Source organism: Rhincodon typus, chromosome 6, assembly GCF_021869965.1.
Source record: "Rhincodon typus isolate 14 chromosome 6, sRhiTyp1.1, whole genome shotgun sequence".
NCBI lineage: Eukaryota > Metazoa > Chordata > Chondrichthyes > Orectolobiformes > Rhincodontidae > Rhincodon > Rhincodon typus.
Genome location: NC_063337.1, coordinates 29,915,351 through 29,935,904, shown reverse-complemented (window position 1 = coordinate 29,935,904; position 20,554 = coordinate 29,915,351). Strand labels below are relative to the sequence as shown.

At 39.2% G+C, this 20,554-nt stretch overlaps 1 protein-coding gene across 1 annotated transcript in view; it reads left to right on the top strand.

Moving 5' to 3' along the window:
• Nucleotides 1-1,528: 1,528 nt before the first annotated feature.
• pds5b (PDS5 cohesin associated factor B) overlaps nucleotides 1,529-20,554 on the top strand; it is a 229,822-nt gene continuing 210,796 nt past the window's right edge. Inside the window, exons 1-2 of the mRNA XM_048598139.1 lie at nucleotides 1,529-1,663; nucleotides 9,598-9,713. Of these exons, the coding sequence (XP_048454096.1) occupies nucleotides 1,541-1,663; nucleotides 9,598-9,713 (239 nt within the window). The 5' untranslated portion in view covers nucleotides 1,529-1,540. The remainder of the gene's footprint in view (nucleotides 1,664-9,597; nucleotides 9,714-20,554) is intronic.

Below are 20,554 nucleotides of genomic sequence, written 5' to 3'. Positions count from 1 at the left end.
ACTCTATGATCAGAGCAGACTTGATGGGCCGAATAGTCTATTCCTATTCCTATGCTCCTGTTTATTTCCCTCCCTTCCCATAGTACTACTGTCGGCAGTAAGTGACACCGGCAAGGCTTCTTCGAATGCACCTTCAAAATGCATGAGTTCTACCATCTGGACCAACACAGCAGCAGATGCGGTATTCACATCCCATATGAGTTTAAAATCCTCTGCCTGTTTTATTAATTCAGAGGATGTAGTATCACGTGAGACCAGCGCTGTTCAAGTGGTATTTTATAGATCCAAAGTTCCATCTGTGGAAGGAAAGCAGAGTTGACATTTTGAGTCTAGTGACCCTTCTTTAGATGCTGACCCATAGAGTCATTGGACTCAACATTAACTCTACTTTCTCTCCAAAGATGCCACCAGACCTGCTGAGTTTCTTTCCCCAATTTCTACTTTTGATCTAGATCTCCAGATCTAGCATTTAGTTGTTTTGTTCCATCAGTAGGCGGTTAAGTATGTTTGGAAGTTGTGTATGTCCATTGGAAATGAGATTATCTATTTACACTTTTAGCCAATTTTTAGTCCAGTTTTAATTGATGGTACTTTTACAGCTATCAGATCTTTACTCCATTTTAATGTTTAGGTTGTACTGCAAGGTGTGATTTAATGTCTTGTTTTGTTTTCAACCTGGGCATTTGTGACGGGATTTTACATGGTGGTATTGAGTTCTAAGAGTGTGTGAGTGGAGGTATTTGACCACCTGTACAACAAAAACAAGAATCCATTTCTAAATTGGAGGAGTTAGGCTTACTGGATTGAATGGTTTTCATTTTGTTCTTTTTTTAAAAAAGAATCTTCATGCAGTGCAATGAAGATGTAAAATTGAGTCGTCACGTTGACTTGGTTCATAGCATTTCTGAATTAGAAGCACGTGTTCCAGATTTTGTCTGGTCTTGAGACAATCCAAGGAATAGTTACAAGACTCCATGGTAGTATCTGAAAAGTAAAGAACACTCCACTCTTCCTGTTCTGTCCACCATTTCTCTCAACAAAAACTGAGGAAAAGTATCCAGGCAATTTACTTTTTTGGGAGCACTTGTTCTACGTTTGGCTGTGTAACTAGTTGTCACCTCATCAAATATTAAATATTCTGATTAACTCCAAATTAAAGTATTACATCAGTATATCAGTGGATTGCTGTGATTGTAAACTATGGTGTTTTTGATTTGATTGTTTGTTTGAGATATCAAAGTTTCTGGTTCAATAATGGCCTTAGCACTTGTAATTCATGCAGTCCATTTGTGTTAAAGTCTGATTTGTGGCCAAAAGTGTAACTTGCTGAGAATTCCAAGCTTACCATATTAAGAAGTGTTTTTCTCATTCAGTGTTTTAACAGGCATTTAGTTATTGCTTGTTTGCTCATCAAACAGTTAATTTTTCTGCATCGTTCCATAAAATACATGTTTTCAGACTGTGTAGTTACAAATTGATGTGAACTTCAAATCACTTTAGGTGGCTTGTTTTCTGCCAACAGTTTTTTAACCAAGTTTTAATGCTGGGAAAGACCTCCATCAGTGATCTATCAGAGCACGTCTTCGATCTGATTCTTGAGCTATACAATATTGATAGCCATCTGCTACTTTCTGTATTACCACAGCTGGAGTTTAAACTGAAGGTACAGTACATCTATTAACTCTGATTATATTTTGCTGAACATTTTGAAGTTACTGAACACGAAATAATGTGTGACAACTTCAAGTAAAGTTGCAGTAATTATTACTTTTAGCGGTATGTTTAGTTGATCTTTAATTTTTTAGAAATTTTTTATGGTGTGCTTGAATATTTTGATAATTACGATGTTTCTGTGCATAAATTGGAAAAAAATGCAATATTATTCTGTAAATGCATCCTGAACTATTGTATGTCTTTTTTTAATCGACTTTACATAATATTGTCTACATCAAAATAAACTTGACTGGCATTCTATTGTCACTAGAAAGGGTTAGTTCCAGGAATTGAAAGGTCGGGATGGAGGTATAAATTTGTTTTCACAATAATAAGTCAACATATTTTATGCAAAGGAGTTGCTGAAGAAGCCAAAGAAACTCTAGTATCTGATGAAGAGGAACAAATACATTGGCATGTTTGTGATTTGGCCAGGGTGGTCCCCATGCTTAAAACAGTTTGAAAATTTAGTCTGAAGGAACTTAAACAGTGCAACTTCTTTAGAATTGCAGAATTGTTACCATGCAGAAGGCAGTCTGTTTTGGTCTAATGTCAGTACTGGTTATCTGAGCATTTAGTATTAATCTCTTTTGCTTGATTCCTACAATCTTGCACACTGTTTTCTGTTTAAGTTATCCAATATCCTCATGAATGGCTCAATTGAACCTGCTTCCTGTCAAACCTTCCAAGAGGTACTGAACCATTCCAGTGTACAAAAAGTCTTTTTTTTTTTTTTTTTTTCCCCCCCTTACCTTGCATTGCTGCTTTTTGCAAAAGCACTTTTAAAATTGTCCCCTGCTGGTTGTTGATCCATTTGTGGATGGGAACTGTTTCTCCATATCCACTCTGTCTGAACCCTCCTTGATTTTGACAACTTCAGTTAAGTTTTGTCTAAATTGCCTTCTCTCCAAGGAGAGCAGTTCCAACTTCTCCAAAATTTCCTCATGACCAAAGAGTCTCATCCCTAGAATCGTTCTCTTGTGTGCGCTGTCAATGTATTCACATGCTTCCTAAAGTTTATTGCCCAGGACCCTGTACATAACTGGTGCCCCTTGTACGATCTTCATAACCTCCCTGCTCTTTTTTTAAATTCCATACCCCTTTTCATGAAGATGAGACTAATGTAAGCTTTACTAACAGCTCTTTCTACCTGTACAGTCATTTTCAATAACTTCTGCACATTATAAAGTTGGGCCTCTTTGCTCTTGCACACCCTTTAGTACAGAACTTGTTTTATACTGTTTATCAATATTCTTTGAACGAAGTGCAGCACCTCTGTTCTCCACATATAACTTCTTCTGCAACCTATCAACTCCCTCCATTGACTTGTCAGTGTCCTTGTGAAATTCTTCTTCACTGTCCTCTTCTTAAGCTGCACAGTGGCTCAGTGGTTAGCACTGCTGCCTCGCAGCACCAGGGAACCACTTCAATTCCACCCTTGGCGACTGCAAATTCCACACATTCTCCCCTTGTCTGCGTGGGTTTCCTCCGGTTTCCTCCCACAGTCCAAAATGTGTGGTTTAGGTGGATTGGCTATGCTAAATTGCCCATAGTGTCTAGGGTGGGAAATGTAGGGGTGGTCTGGGTGGGATGCTCTTTGGAGGATTAGTGTGGACTCAATGGGCCCAATGGCCTGCTTCCACGCTGTCGGGATTCTATGATTTGTAATTCTGCCAAGTTGGTGCCATCCTCGGACTTCTGAAATTTTTTTAACTGCACTCCCAGATGTAAATCCTTGTTTTGCTATATTAACATTTAAATGCAAATATAAAATCAAAAAGCAAACGTAATAATACTGACCCCTCAGGAACTCCACCTTCCAGCCTTAACCATTGCTTTGTATCCTATCCTTCACCAGAATTTGTATCACATCGCTACTGCCCTTTTTTTAGTCCATGACCTATAGCTTTCCTCACATGTTCATTGTGTGTCACTGCATCAGTGCTTTTTGGAAGTCCATGTTCACAAGTGTTCCCCTCCACTCATTTGTTAATACGCAGGGTGTTTAGTAGAAAAGAAAAGGTTAGGTTGAAAATAGGCTTTGTAGTTCTAAGAGGGAAGTTTAAATTCTCGAGCAAGCATTGTGAATATTCACACTATTCACCTGTTCATTATTCATAGCCTAAAAAGCTAAAAGACAATGAAATTGTTAATGACCGTACTTGGAAGTCAGTCTCAGGATTTTATTTGTGTGAAGGACAACTTCATGATGTCCTTACTCTGGAGTGATCCTCTGCGTATGTTGCATTTTCTGTGGTTAACTTTTAACTTCTGCCTATCATTTGTTACATAACACTTAACTGTTTTGGATCTGCTGTTTTATGGTTAACCCCTTTTTATTATTTTCTTTCCTTTTCTCAAGGCAGAAGAACCCTTTTTCTTTTTCCCCTAATATTCTCTCAAAGCATAGTCATTTTGTGTCACGGATTAGTTTTGAGTGTTGAATCTGTGTGACCAGAGCAGTGCGCGTTCTGGGAGGTCTGATCAGACATCTGTATAGTTTAACTTTTTATAAAGTTAATTTTCCCCTCATCGACTTTTTTTTAAAATTTGGACAAAAATAACATTCTGAACACATTTTTAAACACTGCCAACCTCTCTTTTTCGTACAGAATTATGATTTTTTTTGAGTTCTGCTCAAAACTGTTGGACAGTAATGCCAATCACACAAGAATACTGCTCATTTTTGAAAAATATCTTTACTGTTTCAACTGTTCAAATAGATATATAGTTCTTTTGCTGTGCTGTAAATTTTTCCTTTTTGTTTTGTTCCATATTCTTGTCATTAAAGAATTCTAGTAGGTTCTCAGGTCCCCCCCACTAGTCGGACCTCTTTGGTGCAGTTGCTTCCAAATTTGTTCATGGAATGTGGACATCAGTGGCAGTAATTAATTGACTGACGACTCTGAAATGCCTACTGGGCAATTAGGGTAAACTGCATTGCTATTGATCTGGAATCGCACATAGGTTAGATAGACATGCAAGGATATTAGATTTCCTTTCATTTAAGGACATTAGTGAACCTAATGGGTTTCTCTAGTAATCAACAATGGTTACATATTACCCACTAGACCAGCTTTTTATTCTATTTAGAGTCGTGGAATCCTACAGATATACAGCACAGAAAGAAACTCTTTGGTCCAAATCGTCCATGTCGACCAGATATCCTAAATGATCTAGTCCCATTTGGCTCATATCCCTCTTAAACCCTTCCTATTCATATACCCTTCCAGATGCTTTTTAAATGTCGTAATCCTATCAGCCTCCACCACTTCCTCTGGCAGCTCATTCCATACATGCACCATCTTCTGTGTGAACAAGTTGTCCCTTGAGTCCCTTTTTTTTTTTTTATTTTTCCCCCTCACCTTAAACCTATGCCCTCTAGTTTTGGACACCCCATCCTGGGTAAAAAAACCTTGCCTATTCGCTCTATTCATGTCCCTCATGATTTTATAAACCTCCTATAAGGCCACCCTTCAGCCTCTGACACTTGAGGAGAAAATAGCCCCAGCCTATTCAGCCTCTCCCTATAGCTCCAACCCTGGCAACATCCTTGTGAATCTTTTCTGAGCCCTTTCTTGTCTCACAACATCGTCCCTATAGGAGGGAGACCAGAATTGCACGCAATACTCCAAAAGTGGCTGAACCAATGTGCTCTGTACAAGCACAACATGATCTCCCAATGCTTATACTCGAAGCAGTGACCAATAAAGGCAAGTATGCCAAATGCTGCCTTCACTATCCTATCTATGCAGCTCCTCCACTTTCAAGGAACTATGAACTTGCTGTCCAAGGTTGGTTGGTTGGTCGGTTGGTTGTTTTTTGTTCAGGGCCTCACCCTTTTAAGTGTTTAATTCCTGCCCTGATTTCCCTTTCCAAAATTCAGCACCTCCCATTTATCTAAATTAAACTCCATCTGCCACTCCTTGGCCCATTTGACCCATCTGATCAAGATCTCATTGTACTCTGAAGCATCCTTCTTCACTCTCCACTACACCTCCAATTTTGGTGTCATCTGCAGACTTGCTAACCATACCTCATATATTCACATCTGAATCATGAATACAAATGACAAAAAGCAGTGGACCCAGCACTGATCCCTGTGGCATACTGCTGTTCACAGGCCTCCAATCTGAAAAGCACTCTACACCTCCACCACCACCCTCTGTCTTCTACCTTTTTTGAGCCAGTTCTGTATCCAGGTAACTAGTTCTCCCTGTATTCTGTGTGATCTAACCATGCTAACCAGCCTGCAATAAGGAATCTTGTGGAATGCTTTACTAAAGTACGTATAGATCACATCCACGGATCTACCCTAATCAATCCACTTTGTTACTTCAAAAAAAACTCCATTTCTTTGCAATCAAATGACATAGTCTACCTTGGTGAGATTTGAGCCCATGTCCACAGAATGTTAGTGTGGATTTTCTGTATTACTAGTGCAGAGTATAACTGGGGATTCTTTTCTTTTTGTCCAAGCTAATTTTTTTGTTTTATTTAGATTTTACTCTGCTATTCCTTCACATTGTAATTTGGCAGAATTAGTTTCACATTTGGTATAAGTTCTAAATGGAATCTTTACATTTCAAGGTTTTAGTTAATGGGTGTAGTTGTATAGAATCAATTTGGGCTTTGGCCACGTCGAGACAATGGTGGAGTTGGAAAAGCCTTTATATAAGAATGGAGAGCTATTGGTTGTTTGTAGTATTAAAATTGAAGTAAATTGGAAATGTTTTGAATATATTTCATTTCCGACATCCAAAACCTTATGAACAAACTTGAGTGCTTTGTGAATATGCTTTCGAATCCTAAAATTTATATTTATGCAAGCATCTGCTCATCCTTTCTTCAGTTTGTGGATTTTTTGTATTCTTTAGTCCTGAAGCTAAAATTTATTCAAACACTTACTTCTTAAAACAAAATTTAGGATTTGGTGACAAATTGCATAGCTTATTGATAAACTTTGCTATCTGATTTTTAAACAACCTCTAGCATTTTGTCTCCCTTGCCCAAGGATCTTGAATGTTTGAATTCCTGTAGTGCCTTAAGTTCTTGTGATAGCTTTTTAGGTCTCTCTCTTTCTTTTTATAAGGATTATCTTTCTCCTGTGTCCTTGCATAACTGTAGCCTACTGTTGGTGTTACTTTCTTTGTTTTTTCACCAACCCGTAGGTTCCTGATACCACTTGTTCATCTGTCTTTGCCTAAAATTTAAGCTATGAATGTTTCCTTTCTTTGTTTCCTGACCGTTGTTTTTGTTAACGACTTATGTCTAGAACTATTTTGATGTTTTGCAGCACCCTATTTGTTTATGGTACTACAAAGCATTTAAAATGGTATTTGATATGACCCTGAATTGATGGACTGACTTCAAAAGAATTTTTTTTTGGGGATGCGTTTAAGGTAACATTGAAGCTTCATCAGTGCAAAATCCCAATCACCCATTGGGATCAGCGTGGAACTATTAAATGAAAATAAGTATGTTACGTTAAACTGAGATGTTTCAAGAATTATCAGTATTTAAGCCTGAGATCTTTCCTACTTGCATCCCATCTCCAGAATTTCATCACCTGCACAATTGTGCACTCTTCTCAGGCATAGCACAGGATCAGGCAGTCTAAAGCCCCAGATTCCTTCCTGGACCATTATCTTGCCTCAAAGCCGCTCCTTGCTCACGTTGCACAAGCTTAAAATTTGTGGCCTCCCATTTAAAGCTGAGAAGCTTCTTTGTCATTTGCCTTTGCTCAGTGTGTCAATGAATTCCAATGGAGGCTGAAACAAAAATTATTTGAGTAACTGAGCAGGTGTTGTACTAGCAGTGTAAAGAAATGAGTCAATGTTTTGGGTCCAGTGTCCCTTCTTCAGAACTTTATCCCAAAATCTATTTTGGGCTGTGTTAGATCTTGTGCCATCTCTCCATTTATCTATCTTTTCTTACATACTTGGGACGTCCATGAGACGGATCACTTGTTGCTCAATCATTTTTCAGTGAAGCTGTTGGCCATTGGTCACCTTGTTAGCTATTACTGTAAATAATTCCCTCTTCAAGCCTTTCTCTCTTTTTTAAATCTTTAATCAAACCAACGCCAATCCTGGCTGTCCTTACAAATTTACTATCCCATCTCATCTCTTTTCCCAAGTTCCTCCAATGTGTTGTTGCTTTCTACAGTGCCCAACTTTCTTGGAACGCCATGTTGAATTTCTCCACGGCTTCCTCGTACTACTCTAACGAATTGTAACTGACAGCCTATTTGCAATGGCTTTGCTCCCACGCTCTTATAAGTGATGTCTCCCAAGGACTGATCCTTGGGCAATTTCCTTGTTCTCGTCTTTGTTACTACTCCATAACGTTATTCAGAACCAACTGTGTTCTTTGCATGTATGCTGGTGACACCTGGCTGTATCTCATCATGCCTTTTTAAATTCACCAACAGATACAGAAGTTATCAGACATCCATTATTAGAACAGTAGAGATGTTTTCTAACCAAATGTTGAGAAAACCCAAGCCACTGTCTTCAGTCGCTGCCCCAAACGGAATTCCCTAGCTACTAACATCTCCCTCCCTGAAAACTCTGAAGCTGAGGCAAATGGTTCGTAACCCCTGCTCACATATATCGCCATGAAAATTTAGCTAGATCTGTCATCACCAAAGAGGGATTTGGCTTAATATCCTAATATTTATTTATCTAACATTTAATCTGACATTCAATTTGTACTACTATTTTTTTTTTAGCAGCAAGGCATGGTTTCAACTGCAATATGTTTGTATGCATGTTAAATGTAATGTAAATAAATGCAAGTTTTTTGGCATTTCTTTCCTGCAGTGTTTGTTTTTTCTGAAGTAAATTTTTGATTGTCCAAAGTATAAGCTTAAATGGGATATGCATTCAAAAGAAGTACCATTTTGTGTTTTGGGGATAGTTAGAATGGTTTTATAACTTCACAACTCTAAGCTGAAATTAATGTCAGGAAGCATCTTTCAATGCTCTTTTCGTTGTTAGGAGGTTTCTTGGGAAGTCACCAAAATGTGCACCACTGTGGCCAAGACTTTGCCTTGCAAAAATTGTGGACAACACTTGCATGCACCACCTGCAAATTTTTTTCCTTTCGTAAATTATGCCTATATTAAAAAAAATTAAAAATATCTGTGTACAGTTGGTCTGTAAATACAGCCTTCTCCCCTTAAGGTGATATGGTGTCATCAGTTATAAAACGTGCAATTCACAACTCAAGAAATGTGACGTGACGTGACGTGACGCTCCATTCACTTATGGGACATCAATGTTGCTGACACTGCTTGTGTTTATTACACTTGAGAAATTAATGATGAACTGTCATCTTGAACTAGTGCAGTATGATGTTGGGGATAGAGTACTTTGACCCAGCAATGGTGAATCTGTTTCTGGATGGTGTGTAACGTGGAAGGGAGTTTGTTGGTAATGGTGTTCCTGTACGTCTGCTACCCTTAACTTGTATCATTTAGAAGAAGAACATCAGTTTGGAAGGTGCTGTTGAAAGACGGGTAGTTATATTCATATATAGTATGTATAGATTTCTAATGGCAACACAGAATATGGGCAGAGTGTGACATCAGAATGAACACTGGATTGTGTTTCATTCCATCATCTAATTATATCTGTCTTTGAACTTTTGGTTCAGGTGAAGACTGTACTTGGGTGTTTACCTTGTGCAAAGCGAAAGGAAGAGTGATACTCCTTTATTTGAACCTTAATGAATGCTGCTGGCAACAGTAACGAGCTAGATGAAACAACTATTTAAACTGAAGTTGGGATTTTAATTTTATGGTATACTTGATGCAGTAGTCATTTTAAATGAAGCTTGTGTATGATTATTAAAATTCTCTTTAATTCTCCTTTTCCATAGAGCAATGATAATGAAGAACGCTTAGCAGTAGTTAAGCTGCTAGCAAAAATGTTTGGTGCAAAAGATTCAGAGCTAGCATCGCAGAACAAGCCTCTGTGGCAGTGTTATTTGGGAAGGTAAGTTGTGTTTTTTTTTTCTCCCCTTCCCCCTCTCTCTCTTTCTCTTTCTTTCTCTCCCTCTCTCTGTCTTTTTTTTTCTCTCTCGCCCTCACATCCAAATAAAGATGTGGCTGCACTTAAAGTATTATGCTAATTACAAAGACCTTTTGTATGTCCTGATCCAAATTCAAAATCTTTCTTAATGAGAACTTCAGGTTTAAGAATTAAAGATCTAATTTTCAGTTTTTTTATCTACACAGTCACTGAAAGCAAGCCAGAGGAGGGGGTGGATGATGCTGTTTATTTAAATCTGTTCTAACTTTGACAGTGTGTCATATTTCATATACAATGTAGTTTTGGGCATGTTAGAGTTGAAGGAGACCCAGGAATTATGTAGCACAGATGGATTGGAATTGTAATTTTATTTTTTCCTCAGCAGATTGCTCATCAGCTGCATGCATGCAAATTTCTAACTCTATGTTTAGTAATCCTTAAACGAGTTACTGCGAAATTTGTATCCCTATTGAAAGAGCTTCTGGACAGCTTAAAATGGTAAAAATTGCCATATGAGGGGTCTATCACTTTGTGTCTCATTAATATGCTAGGATGTCAGTTGAAGGTGTAATATTGCTTATGTTGTCTTGAGTAAGATGAGCTTACTTGGTTTAGGTATTGAATTACAAGATCTGCCACTGTAGAATTGGCTTTCTTTTGCAAGCCCTGTCTTAGAATCTCCAGTCTAAGATATGCTTCCCTATTCTTTCTCTCTCCTCCAACCCCTGACTTTGAACATTCATCCCTCTGCAGTCAGATACATGACCAGCGTAGATTAAAGCTTTGGCAAGGTGGACACCTCTATCATGACAAGTGTGGAGTGCACATCATACCTTGGAGTATATATTTGAGTTTATTGCCACTTCTTCTAACCATGTGTTATTGTTGCTAAATTGTGATTCTGATTTTGGAAATTCAACATTTCAGCAATACTTGTTTGCTTTGCTGCACTTGTGGTCTAGGTAGACATTATGTGCAGAATACAAAGATGTGATCTTGTGTCTGACTTGAAGGAAAATCTTCCAACGTTTCCCCAAGACACTCTGCCCTTCTCTATTCAAACAGCATCTATTTTGTGTGGTGTGCAAGGATTCACTGAGCACTGCTGGTGTTCTGTCACCCAATTCACAAATCCTTTTATGATTAACTGTTTGCTGAAGCCTTGTTTGAGTGACAAAAACAAAATATTTCTTCACATCAGGGCTAAGTTTCTACTGAGTCTGAGCCTTTCCTGGACACCGGCTGCTTGCTCTTTTTGTATCTAGATCTAAAATGTGAGGGGAGTGCCGTGTGCTCATGTAACAAGTGAGCCAGGTCTCCTTGTATTTTTTTTTAATCATTACCTTTTTACAATCCTATCTTGAAATCTTATCTCCTGATTCAGCCTGTTGCGGAAGCTGGTGACTAAACATCACCCCTGTCCCTAGATGATTCTATTGGCATCAGAATGTCATTAAAAGACCTGCACTATTTTCAGGATAACAGGACTGCTGTGCATGACGCGATTCATTACTTCAGTGCTGAAGTTATTGAAGAGACAGGTTTTATAGTGGACAGTGTTGGCTTTGTTCTTCAAAGATGGGTTTGTGGGATTTTCCCATCTGCCTTTTTTAAATACAAAAAGTAGAAAATACATCTACAAAATCTGAGATCTTGGTCCTGTTTTAAAAGCAGCGGTTATGACTTTGGCCTGAACTGTACAACATTCTAGAGTCATAAATATGGCTGCACAGTGAAACCTTACTCTAAATTGAGGAAATGAAATTAACCTCTGAAAATGATTCTGCTGTTCATTTTGAATTGTTGTGCTGTTCTGCGGGGCTCTGAATTTACGGAGGTATGGGGGTCATGTAGGCAAGTGGAGTTGTGATTGATCTGATTTGAGGCTTTAATCCAAATGAATGGTGGGAATGCCTGCCTAGTGCCAGGACGTGTGCTCAGGACTGGGAAGGGACTTGCAGTGTAAGGGGGATGAGTGAGGATTCGGTGTTCACAGACCATGTTGCTGCTAACAACATAGATACTCTCACTCATTCAGCAGAACCCCTTTCCTAGCTGTATGAGGAGCTAGGCACAAAATTGAAAAGAAGAACCTCCGTGATAAAAATGTCTTGATTCTTATCTGAGCTGTCTGCAAATTGGTGTACGGTAAATAGAATTAGAGAGATGAATGTGTGACTGAAGGACTGGTGTGAGAGAGATGAGTTCCAATTTGTGGGCCATTAGTGCTAGTGCTGGGGATAGTGGGGACTGTGCTGTTGAGTTGGTTTGCACCTGATTGTGCTGGGGTAGATGTTATCGCAAACCCCATTACTAGGGTAGTACAGAGATTTTAAATGAAATAATGGAGGCAAGGGCTCAAATGTGGAAAAGAGAAGGATACCAAATAGGAGAGACCTAGCAAGAGAGAACACAAAAAGACAAACCATGTGTACTCAAAACCATGTAGATGAATCAATAACGCACGTTGGGCACATCATTTTGTAGTGGTGAGCGAGCTAGTAGTTACATCAGTTTTAATTTTTTGAACTTGTCCTGCAGTGCAGGAATTTCTAAAGGATGGCAGGAGGCAAGAAACTATAGGCTGATAGCTTGATGTGTGTTGTGGGCAATGTGTTAAAACTGATTTGTTAAAGAAATTATAGCTGCACACTTGGTAAAACTCGAGGGAATTGGAAAAATTCAGCATGGTTTATCCAAGGGCAATCATCTTTTAACCAATTTATTTGTGTCCTTTGAAGGAGCAAGATGTGTTACAGACAAACAGGATTCTACAGACATACTGTACTTGGATTTCCAGACATTTTTGAACTACCATTTCAAATTATTGGAGAAAGTAAATGCTCATGGTATGCAGGTGATATGTTAGTTGGCAGGGATAGGAGGCTGTCTGGCAGGCAGAAAATCAAATGATAGCTGGATGAATAGATGCATAAATTGATCTTTCTCAAATTGGCAGGATGTGCAAGGTGCAGGGTCTGTGCTGGGGCCTCAACTTTTTGTACAAGTCGTATAATTGACTGGGATGAGGGGAGTGAAGACAAGGCAACTATAAAATCACATGTGACAAAGGTAGTTAGGAAAGTAAGTTGTGAAAAAGACACTGGGGGTTGCAGGTGGACATGGATAGGTTGAGGGAGGAGAATGTGGGGAAAATGTGAAGTTGTTCACTTTGGCAAGCAGGTTGAAAAAACTTTAGTTCAGTAGAGAACCAGTGTAGAATTCCAAGGTATAGAGGGGTTTGTGTTCTAGTGCATGAGTCATGAAAGAGTAAAGATGAACAAAGACAGTTGAACATCAAACTAATCTTGTTAAGCTTCAGTTATACAGAGCATTGCTCGGACCACATCGTGTGTGTGTGTGTGTGTGTGTGTGTATCATATGGTGTGCGTGTGCGTATGTACGTCCCTGGTGTCATATTTTGAATGAGTGGGCTGTTGTATCAGTGTGCACTGCACCTTACGCCTTTTAGTGTAAGCTGCACAGCACCCCTCGTCTATCTGAATGCTCTTGACCTTTTGGAAGTGGAAAGCATGTTTCCTCTTGAGGGATGGTCCTGAACTAGGAAATTTCAAATTTGTCACTATCCTTTTTTTTTTGACAGAGAGAAACTTTTTGACAATTGTGACTTTGACTTTGGACTTCCTTGCCTCAGAAGGTGATGAAGGCAGGATCATGACATATTCTTAAGAATCAGGTTGATTTTTGGTTGGCAGGGGAATTAAAGGTTATTGGGGGTAAAAGGGAATGTGTAATTTGGAATGCAAACTGCTCAGCTCTGATCTTACTGAATGATGGAGCAGACCTTAGAAGCCAAATGGTCTACATCTGCTAATATTTTGTATGTTCATAATTCATATAAATGACTTAAATGAATTGACCAAAGATATGATTACAACTTTGCTGGTAGTACAAAGATATTTGGGAGAGTAAGTTAAGAAGAGGACAAGCGCAACCTAGTCTCTTTGTAAGAAAATCCCTCCATACCCAGTATCAACCTGGAGAAATATCTCTGGACTGCCTCTGTTGCCAGTATATTATTCCTTGGATAAGAAGAACAAACCTGTTCAGTTTTTTTAGCAAGACTTCCCATTTTTATACTTCATTCCCTTTCTAAATACAGGTCAACAGTAAATTTGCCTTCCTTTATCTGCTGAACTTGTATACTTTCCTTTTGTAATTTTTCTGAAGAAGGGTCCTGACCTGAAACGTCAGCTTTCCTGCTCCTCTGCTGCTGCCTGGCTTGCTGTGTTCCTCCAGCTCCACACCTTGTTATCTCTGACTTCAGCATTGGCAGTTCTTACTATCTCTACTTTACTTTACTTTCCTTTTGTGATTTTGTTCACAGGGATTCCTAAATATCTCTGTGCTGCAGCTTCCTGCATTCTTTCTCCATTCAGATAATATTTAATCCTCTACTCTTCCTGTCAAAGTACTTAGATTCTCCAATTTCATACTGTTACAACACTGGAGACCCAGCTGAATCAGATCATCTTCCCTCTGTACCTGTATTCGCAAAACAGTAAAATTAAAACTCCAAAGACCCTAAAATTGACCCCAACTGTTCCTAACCAGATCTTGTTTGAATAACCAGTCCCAAGCTTGGCAAATAATCGATACTAGACACTGGGTTTATAGCTTGAACAAAAGACATGGCAATTTATTTACAGTACAGTAACTTTAGCAGACCAAAATCAAACAACTGTGTCCTAATTATCTACTATTTTAAAGCCAGTAATCTTTTGTTTTTGGCCCTAGTCATGTACAAGACAGACAGACAAACAGTAAAAAGCAATTTTCATTGTACTGTTTCATGGGTATGTAGGATTTTTTTTTCTTTCTTGATTTTGATTTTCTGAAGATGTTGATCATTACTACTTTTTCCAGTTCAGACTGAGGGCGATTCAACGATACTTAGTTGCTGTTCTTTGACTTTTCAATTGCTGATAATGGGAGGTTAGGTAAGGTGCATTCACATCTGTGTGCTGTACCATCACCAGCAAAAATCCTTTCAGAAATCCCCAGTTCAAAACAGTTCAGAAAACTCTTGCCCTTCCCTCTGGGAGAGAACATGTTGATCAAATAGACGTGCTGTCACCAATTCGCAAATACTGACATCTGTAATGGCTGAACATCTGGCATCTGATTTAAGCATACTGCCTTTCCAGAGTTGATGAATCTATAAGTTCCTTTATCAAGAACTAATCTGCAATTAACTTTCAGGCCTGGCCTCAAAAAAAACCATACAGCTTATTAGCTCTTTAATGGTCACCTTTCAGCTCTGAACTCACAGTTCACAGCTCCAAATGAGGATTTTTTTTTTAATATCAGTGAAAATTCAGCAAGGGTTCTAACAATATTGCATCTGACAAGTTTTTGCCCACTTTCTTAACCTGTTCACGTCACTCTGCAGGCTCTCCTCCTTGCTACTTGCCTTCCTATCTATTTGTTATCTGCAAACTCAGCAATATGTGTTCACTATTTTTCCTTATTGAAGTAATTAATGTTATTTGTAGCCCCAGCACTAATCTGTGCAGTACCCCAGTCGTTAAAGTTTGCCATTCTGAAAATGCGTCCACTTTTATTTCAACTTCTAGCTTCTATTAGTTAGCCTATCCTCCATCCGTGCTAACATGCTACCCCAAAGCCATTGCCTCTTTTATCTTGTTAAGTAGCCTAATGTGTGATACCTTACTGAATGCCTTTTGGAAATTTAAATGTGTTACATCTGCTGAATTCCACCCCCCACCCTCATGTATTGTGCTTGCCACCTCCACAAGGAGTTCTTTTTTTCTTTTAAAAAAAAAAGTTGGACATTAATTTCCCTTTCTTTGAAACCATGCCAACATTGCTTAATTAAATTACGTACTTCTAAATGCTGTACAGGTAGTTCTCCTATAACGCAATAGTTGTGTTCTTGTGTGACCTCGCACCATAGAAAATGATGCCATAGAAAATCGCTATACCTGTATAGCAGAAAGCCCACATTATCCACACAGTGTCCACTAATCATCAATTGCATTACAGTCAGTTTGCATTAACAAAGCATGAGTTATAGCAGAACTACCTGTATTATTATTCTTTATAATAGAGTCTAACATTTTTCCAACTTTCCTCCATTCATTTTTAGAGTATAAGTGTTATGTTGGCTGTTTTCCAATTGTCTGGGCCTTTTTCTAGAGTCGAAGGAGTGTTGGAAGGTTACTACCAGTGCAGCTATTACTTTTTAACATCTTGGGGTGCTGATAGTTTCCCTAATTGTTTTTCTCCAGTGGTACTCGTTGTCTTTAATCCTGCACCCCCTTCACTATTTAGTATCTTTGGAATGCTATTAATGCTTTCTACTATGAAGTATTTATTCAAATCCTCTGCTGTTTCTTGGTTCTGATTTGTTATTTCCCCAGCCTCATTTGCCATGGGGCCTCTGTCTGTCTGCCGACTTAGATTTTCTTTAAGTCAACCTGTTGGGGATGTTGTGACCCACCTGTCGGACAGGTGGGACTAGAAGCCAGGCCTTCAGGCCTAGAAGTAGGGACAATATGACTCTGCCACCAGAGCTTCTTCCATTTTAGATGTTTAAAGAAATTTTTGCTATTTGTTTTGTTATTACGTGCTTTTACCCTCCCAACTTTATTTTCTCCCTTTTTTTGGACGTCTGTTATTGATTTAAAAGCTTTCCTGATCCTTTTGGCATAACAGTAATTTTTACCCCATTGTATGTTACTTCATTCAATTTGATGCAAACCGCAACTGCCTTGGTTAACCATGGTTGCTTTATCCCCTTCCCAGAACCCTCCTTCCTTGCTGGGATGTATCTTTTGTGAATCATGAAATTCTAAAAAAAAATCTATTATTCCTCAACTACCTTTATCTACTTTTCTCCATTCCAGTTATCTCTGCCTTCGTTCTATATTCTTCCCTGTATAAGAAGGATGTGATTGGACTAGAGGGGGATAAGGGGAGATATTCACCAGAGTGTTTTAGGTATTGAGAGGCTAAATAGGCTCTGGCAGCCTTTTGCACAGAAAGCTGAGTTGGAACCTGATGGATGTATGAGATTGAGGGGCATGGACACAAAATTATGCCACCTCATTATTGACCTTTCAACTAAGGGGAATAGCTGGTTACTATAAACTTAAAATCTAGGGAAGGAGGTTTAGAGGATATTTGAGGAAAATCATCATTTTTTTTTTACCCAAAAGGTGGTGGGATTCTGGAATGCACTGTCTGGGAGGATAATAGAGGTGGGAAAGCTCAACCTTGAATGTGCATGGATGAAGCCATAACCATCAAGGTTATAGGTCAAGTGCTGGAAAGTGTGATGAATCTAGTTAGGTTGGTGCAGACTTTGGCCGCTTTCTGTGCTATATAACTCCATTCTTCTACAAACCACAATTTTTTTTTTTTAACCCCCACACAAGTATTTTTTTTTTTTTTTTTTTCTCCCCCTCAAATGAAATGCTAAATTCTAACGTCATAGTCGTTGTTCCCGAGGGGACCTTTTTACTCTGAGCTTGTTTAAGCCTGCCTCGTTGCACATTACCAGATCCAAAATAGCCTGATCTTTTGATTTGGATCTGTAATCTACTATTCCAGGAGACTGTCCTGAATACGATCTCTGAATTCTTCTTCATTGCTATCTTTGCCAATTTTCCATATTCACTCAATATATATGACTTTCTCACTTTACACGAAGATTAAAGTCACCTGTGATTTAATGTAATTGTCTTTTTTACATGCTGTCATTATCTCGTGATTTCTGTACCTCCAATATAGCTACTGTAGTGGGACTTGTAGATGACTCTCAGCAATATATTTTGTTTTGTTGTTCTTGCCTCTGCCAATCTGGATTCTACATCTTTTAATTCAAAAGCATTTTTTTTGCTCTGATAATGCGGAGGGATCTGGATGGTGTCATGCATGAATTTCTATAGGCTAATGTGTGCAGACACAACAAATAAGTAGGAAAGCTAATTGAATCTTAGTCTTTACTGCCAGGAAAATGTAATACAAAAGTATAAGAGGTTGTGCAGTTAAAATATGCAGTGCATCGGTAAGACCATCTTGACCGTTGTGTCCAATGTTGGTGTCCTTATTTAAAGCAGGATGTAAATTTATTTGTAGGATTTCGGAGAAATTTCTTTCTAGTTTGACACCTCAAATGAATGGGTTGTCAATGAAGCAAGGTTGGATAGGCTAAGTTTTTCTGCTGGACTTAAAGTGTAAGGCTCAACATGATTTATCCATGTAAGGTCCTGAGTGTCTTGTCAGTATGAAGTCCGAGTTGTCTCTTGTGGAAGTAGTAATCGCCCAGGGTTACTGTTTTAAAAATAAATTTAATAACAAATGAGAATACTCCTCTTCTGAGGTTTGAGAGTTTGTGGAACTCTCTTCCTCATACGACAGCTTGGCTGGATAGTCTTGATAAGCCGGTGCTTCAAAAGCTTATTGGAAGTAGGCAGGGATGTAGAGTTGAGGTTACATTCAGATCATAATCTTATCGAATGGTGGAACAGGGATTGAAGGAGCTGAGTGGCCTGCTCCTATTAATTCGATGTGAGTTTCGCGAGCTGGGCTATCATTTATTGCCCATCTATAATTACCCAGAAGCCAGCTAAAAATCAGCCACATTGATTTGAGTCTCAATTCACATCTCGATCTGACTAGGTAAGGATGACACATTTCCTCCTTTTTAAGGATACCAGGCGTATCTGCAGATGACAACACAGTATGGAGCTGGAGGAACACAGCAGGCTGGGCAGCATCAGAGGAGCAGGAAAGCTGACGTTTCAGAAAAATTTTCCGAAGAAGGGTTCTGACTTGAAACGTCAGCTTTCCTGTCTGTCTGATGCTGCCTGGCCTGCTGTGTTCATCCAGCTCCACACCTTGTTAATAGAAGAGGAGGTGGCTCTACAAACAAGAGCATTCTCCTTCTTGGAGGAGCCCAGCACATCAGTGTAAATGTGTTAACCTTTTTTTTTTTTTTTTTTTTTTTGCAACAATCTTCAGCCAAAAGTGCTGATTGGAAGATCCATTTCAGTCTAAACATAGAAACATAGAAGATAGGAGCAGGAGGAGGCCATTTGGCCCTTTTGAGCCTGCTCTGCCATTCTTCACGATCATGGCTGATCATCCAGCTCAGTAGCCTAATCCTGCTTTCTCCCCATAACCTTTGATCCCATTCACCCCCCAAGTACTAAAGCTAGTCACCTCTTGAATACATTGTGTTTTGGCATCAACTACTTCCTGTGGCAATGAATTCCACAGGCTCACCACTCTTTGGGTGAAGAAATGTCTCCTCATCTCTGTCCTAACTGGTCTACCCCGAATCCTTGGAGTGTGATCCCCCTGGTTATGGACACCACCATCAGGAACATCCTCTCTGCATCTACCCTGTCTAGTCCTGTTAGAAGTTTATAAGTCTCTGAGATGTCCTCTTATTTGTCTGAACTCTAGCAATAACAATCCCAACCTGGTCAATTTTTCCTCATGTCAGACCTGCCATCCTACAGAGGAACCCAGTATCGCTGATGCCAGTCTTAAGCCAATTTGATTTACTGCATATGAGATCAAGAAATGGTTGGAGGCACTGAATACTGCAAAGGTTATGTGCCCTGACAAAATTGCAGCAATAGTCCTGAAGGCTTGTGCCCCAGAACTTGCTGCACCCCCAGCCAAGCTTTTCCATTACAGCTACAATTCTGGTGCTTACCTGACAAGGTGGAAAATTTCCCAGGTATGCCTTGTACACAAAAAGCAAGACAAGTCCAACTCAATTACCACCCTATTAGCCTAGTCTTAATCATCAGTAAAGTGATGGAAGTTATCATTAATTATCAAACAACACTTGGTTAGCAGTGACCTGTTCATTGATGTTCTGTTTGCGTTCTGCCAGGGCCACTTGGCTCCTGACCTCTCTTACAATCTTGATTCAAACATGGACAAAAGAGCCGTGTTCCAAAAACTGCCCTTAACAGCAAGGCTGCATTTGATGTAATATGGCATGAGGAACCCTAGCAAAATTGGAATCGCTGGAAATGAGTGTGGTGGTGTTTGGAATTGAACCTTTTCCATTGACCTGTTTTTCTTTCTCTTTGCCCTACCTGTCCAAATTGGTGCAGTCCAATTCTTGATTTTATGTGCAAGGACCAAGCTAGAAATTGATCCTATTTTTGTGGTGATGGTGTTATGGTTTTCAATGAACTCCTGTTCATTTGTATATTTTCTCTGTTTTAGGCAATGGCTAAATAGTGCAGTGGGAGGGTTCACCTGAGAATGAGTGAGTGTAGAAAGTTAACAAGTATAGATGGGGCAACTGTGCAACGTTGTCAAATGCAGAATGATAAGTGTGTGACAGGAAAGTTGGAGACAAAGAAAGTAAACAGTGTACAAATAGTGCAAGGCTCTTCAGAAGAAGGGTCCCAACTCAAAACTTCAGCTTTTCTGCTCTTCTGATGCTGCCTGGCCTGCTGTGTTCCTCCAGCTCCACACTGTGGTATCTCTGACTCCAGCACTGGCAGTTCTTACTATCTCTTAATCACGAGGAGTAGTTTTAGATCTTTGAGCAAAAGTTTGGCATTTAAGAAAGGAACTGAAATAGTTGAGTGATTTTCGTTTTCATGTGGATTGGACAGTTCAAATTTGCAAAGGTACCTTCAGGTTGCGCTCATTGTGTAGTCAGGACAGTTTCCTAAGAGATGATGTTTTAGAACCAACTAGGGAGCATGTTACCAGCTGGTGAAGTAACATGTCAGGAAATGGGATTAATAAATGATCTAATTGTGAAGGATCCTCCAGCTAAATGT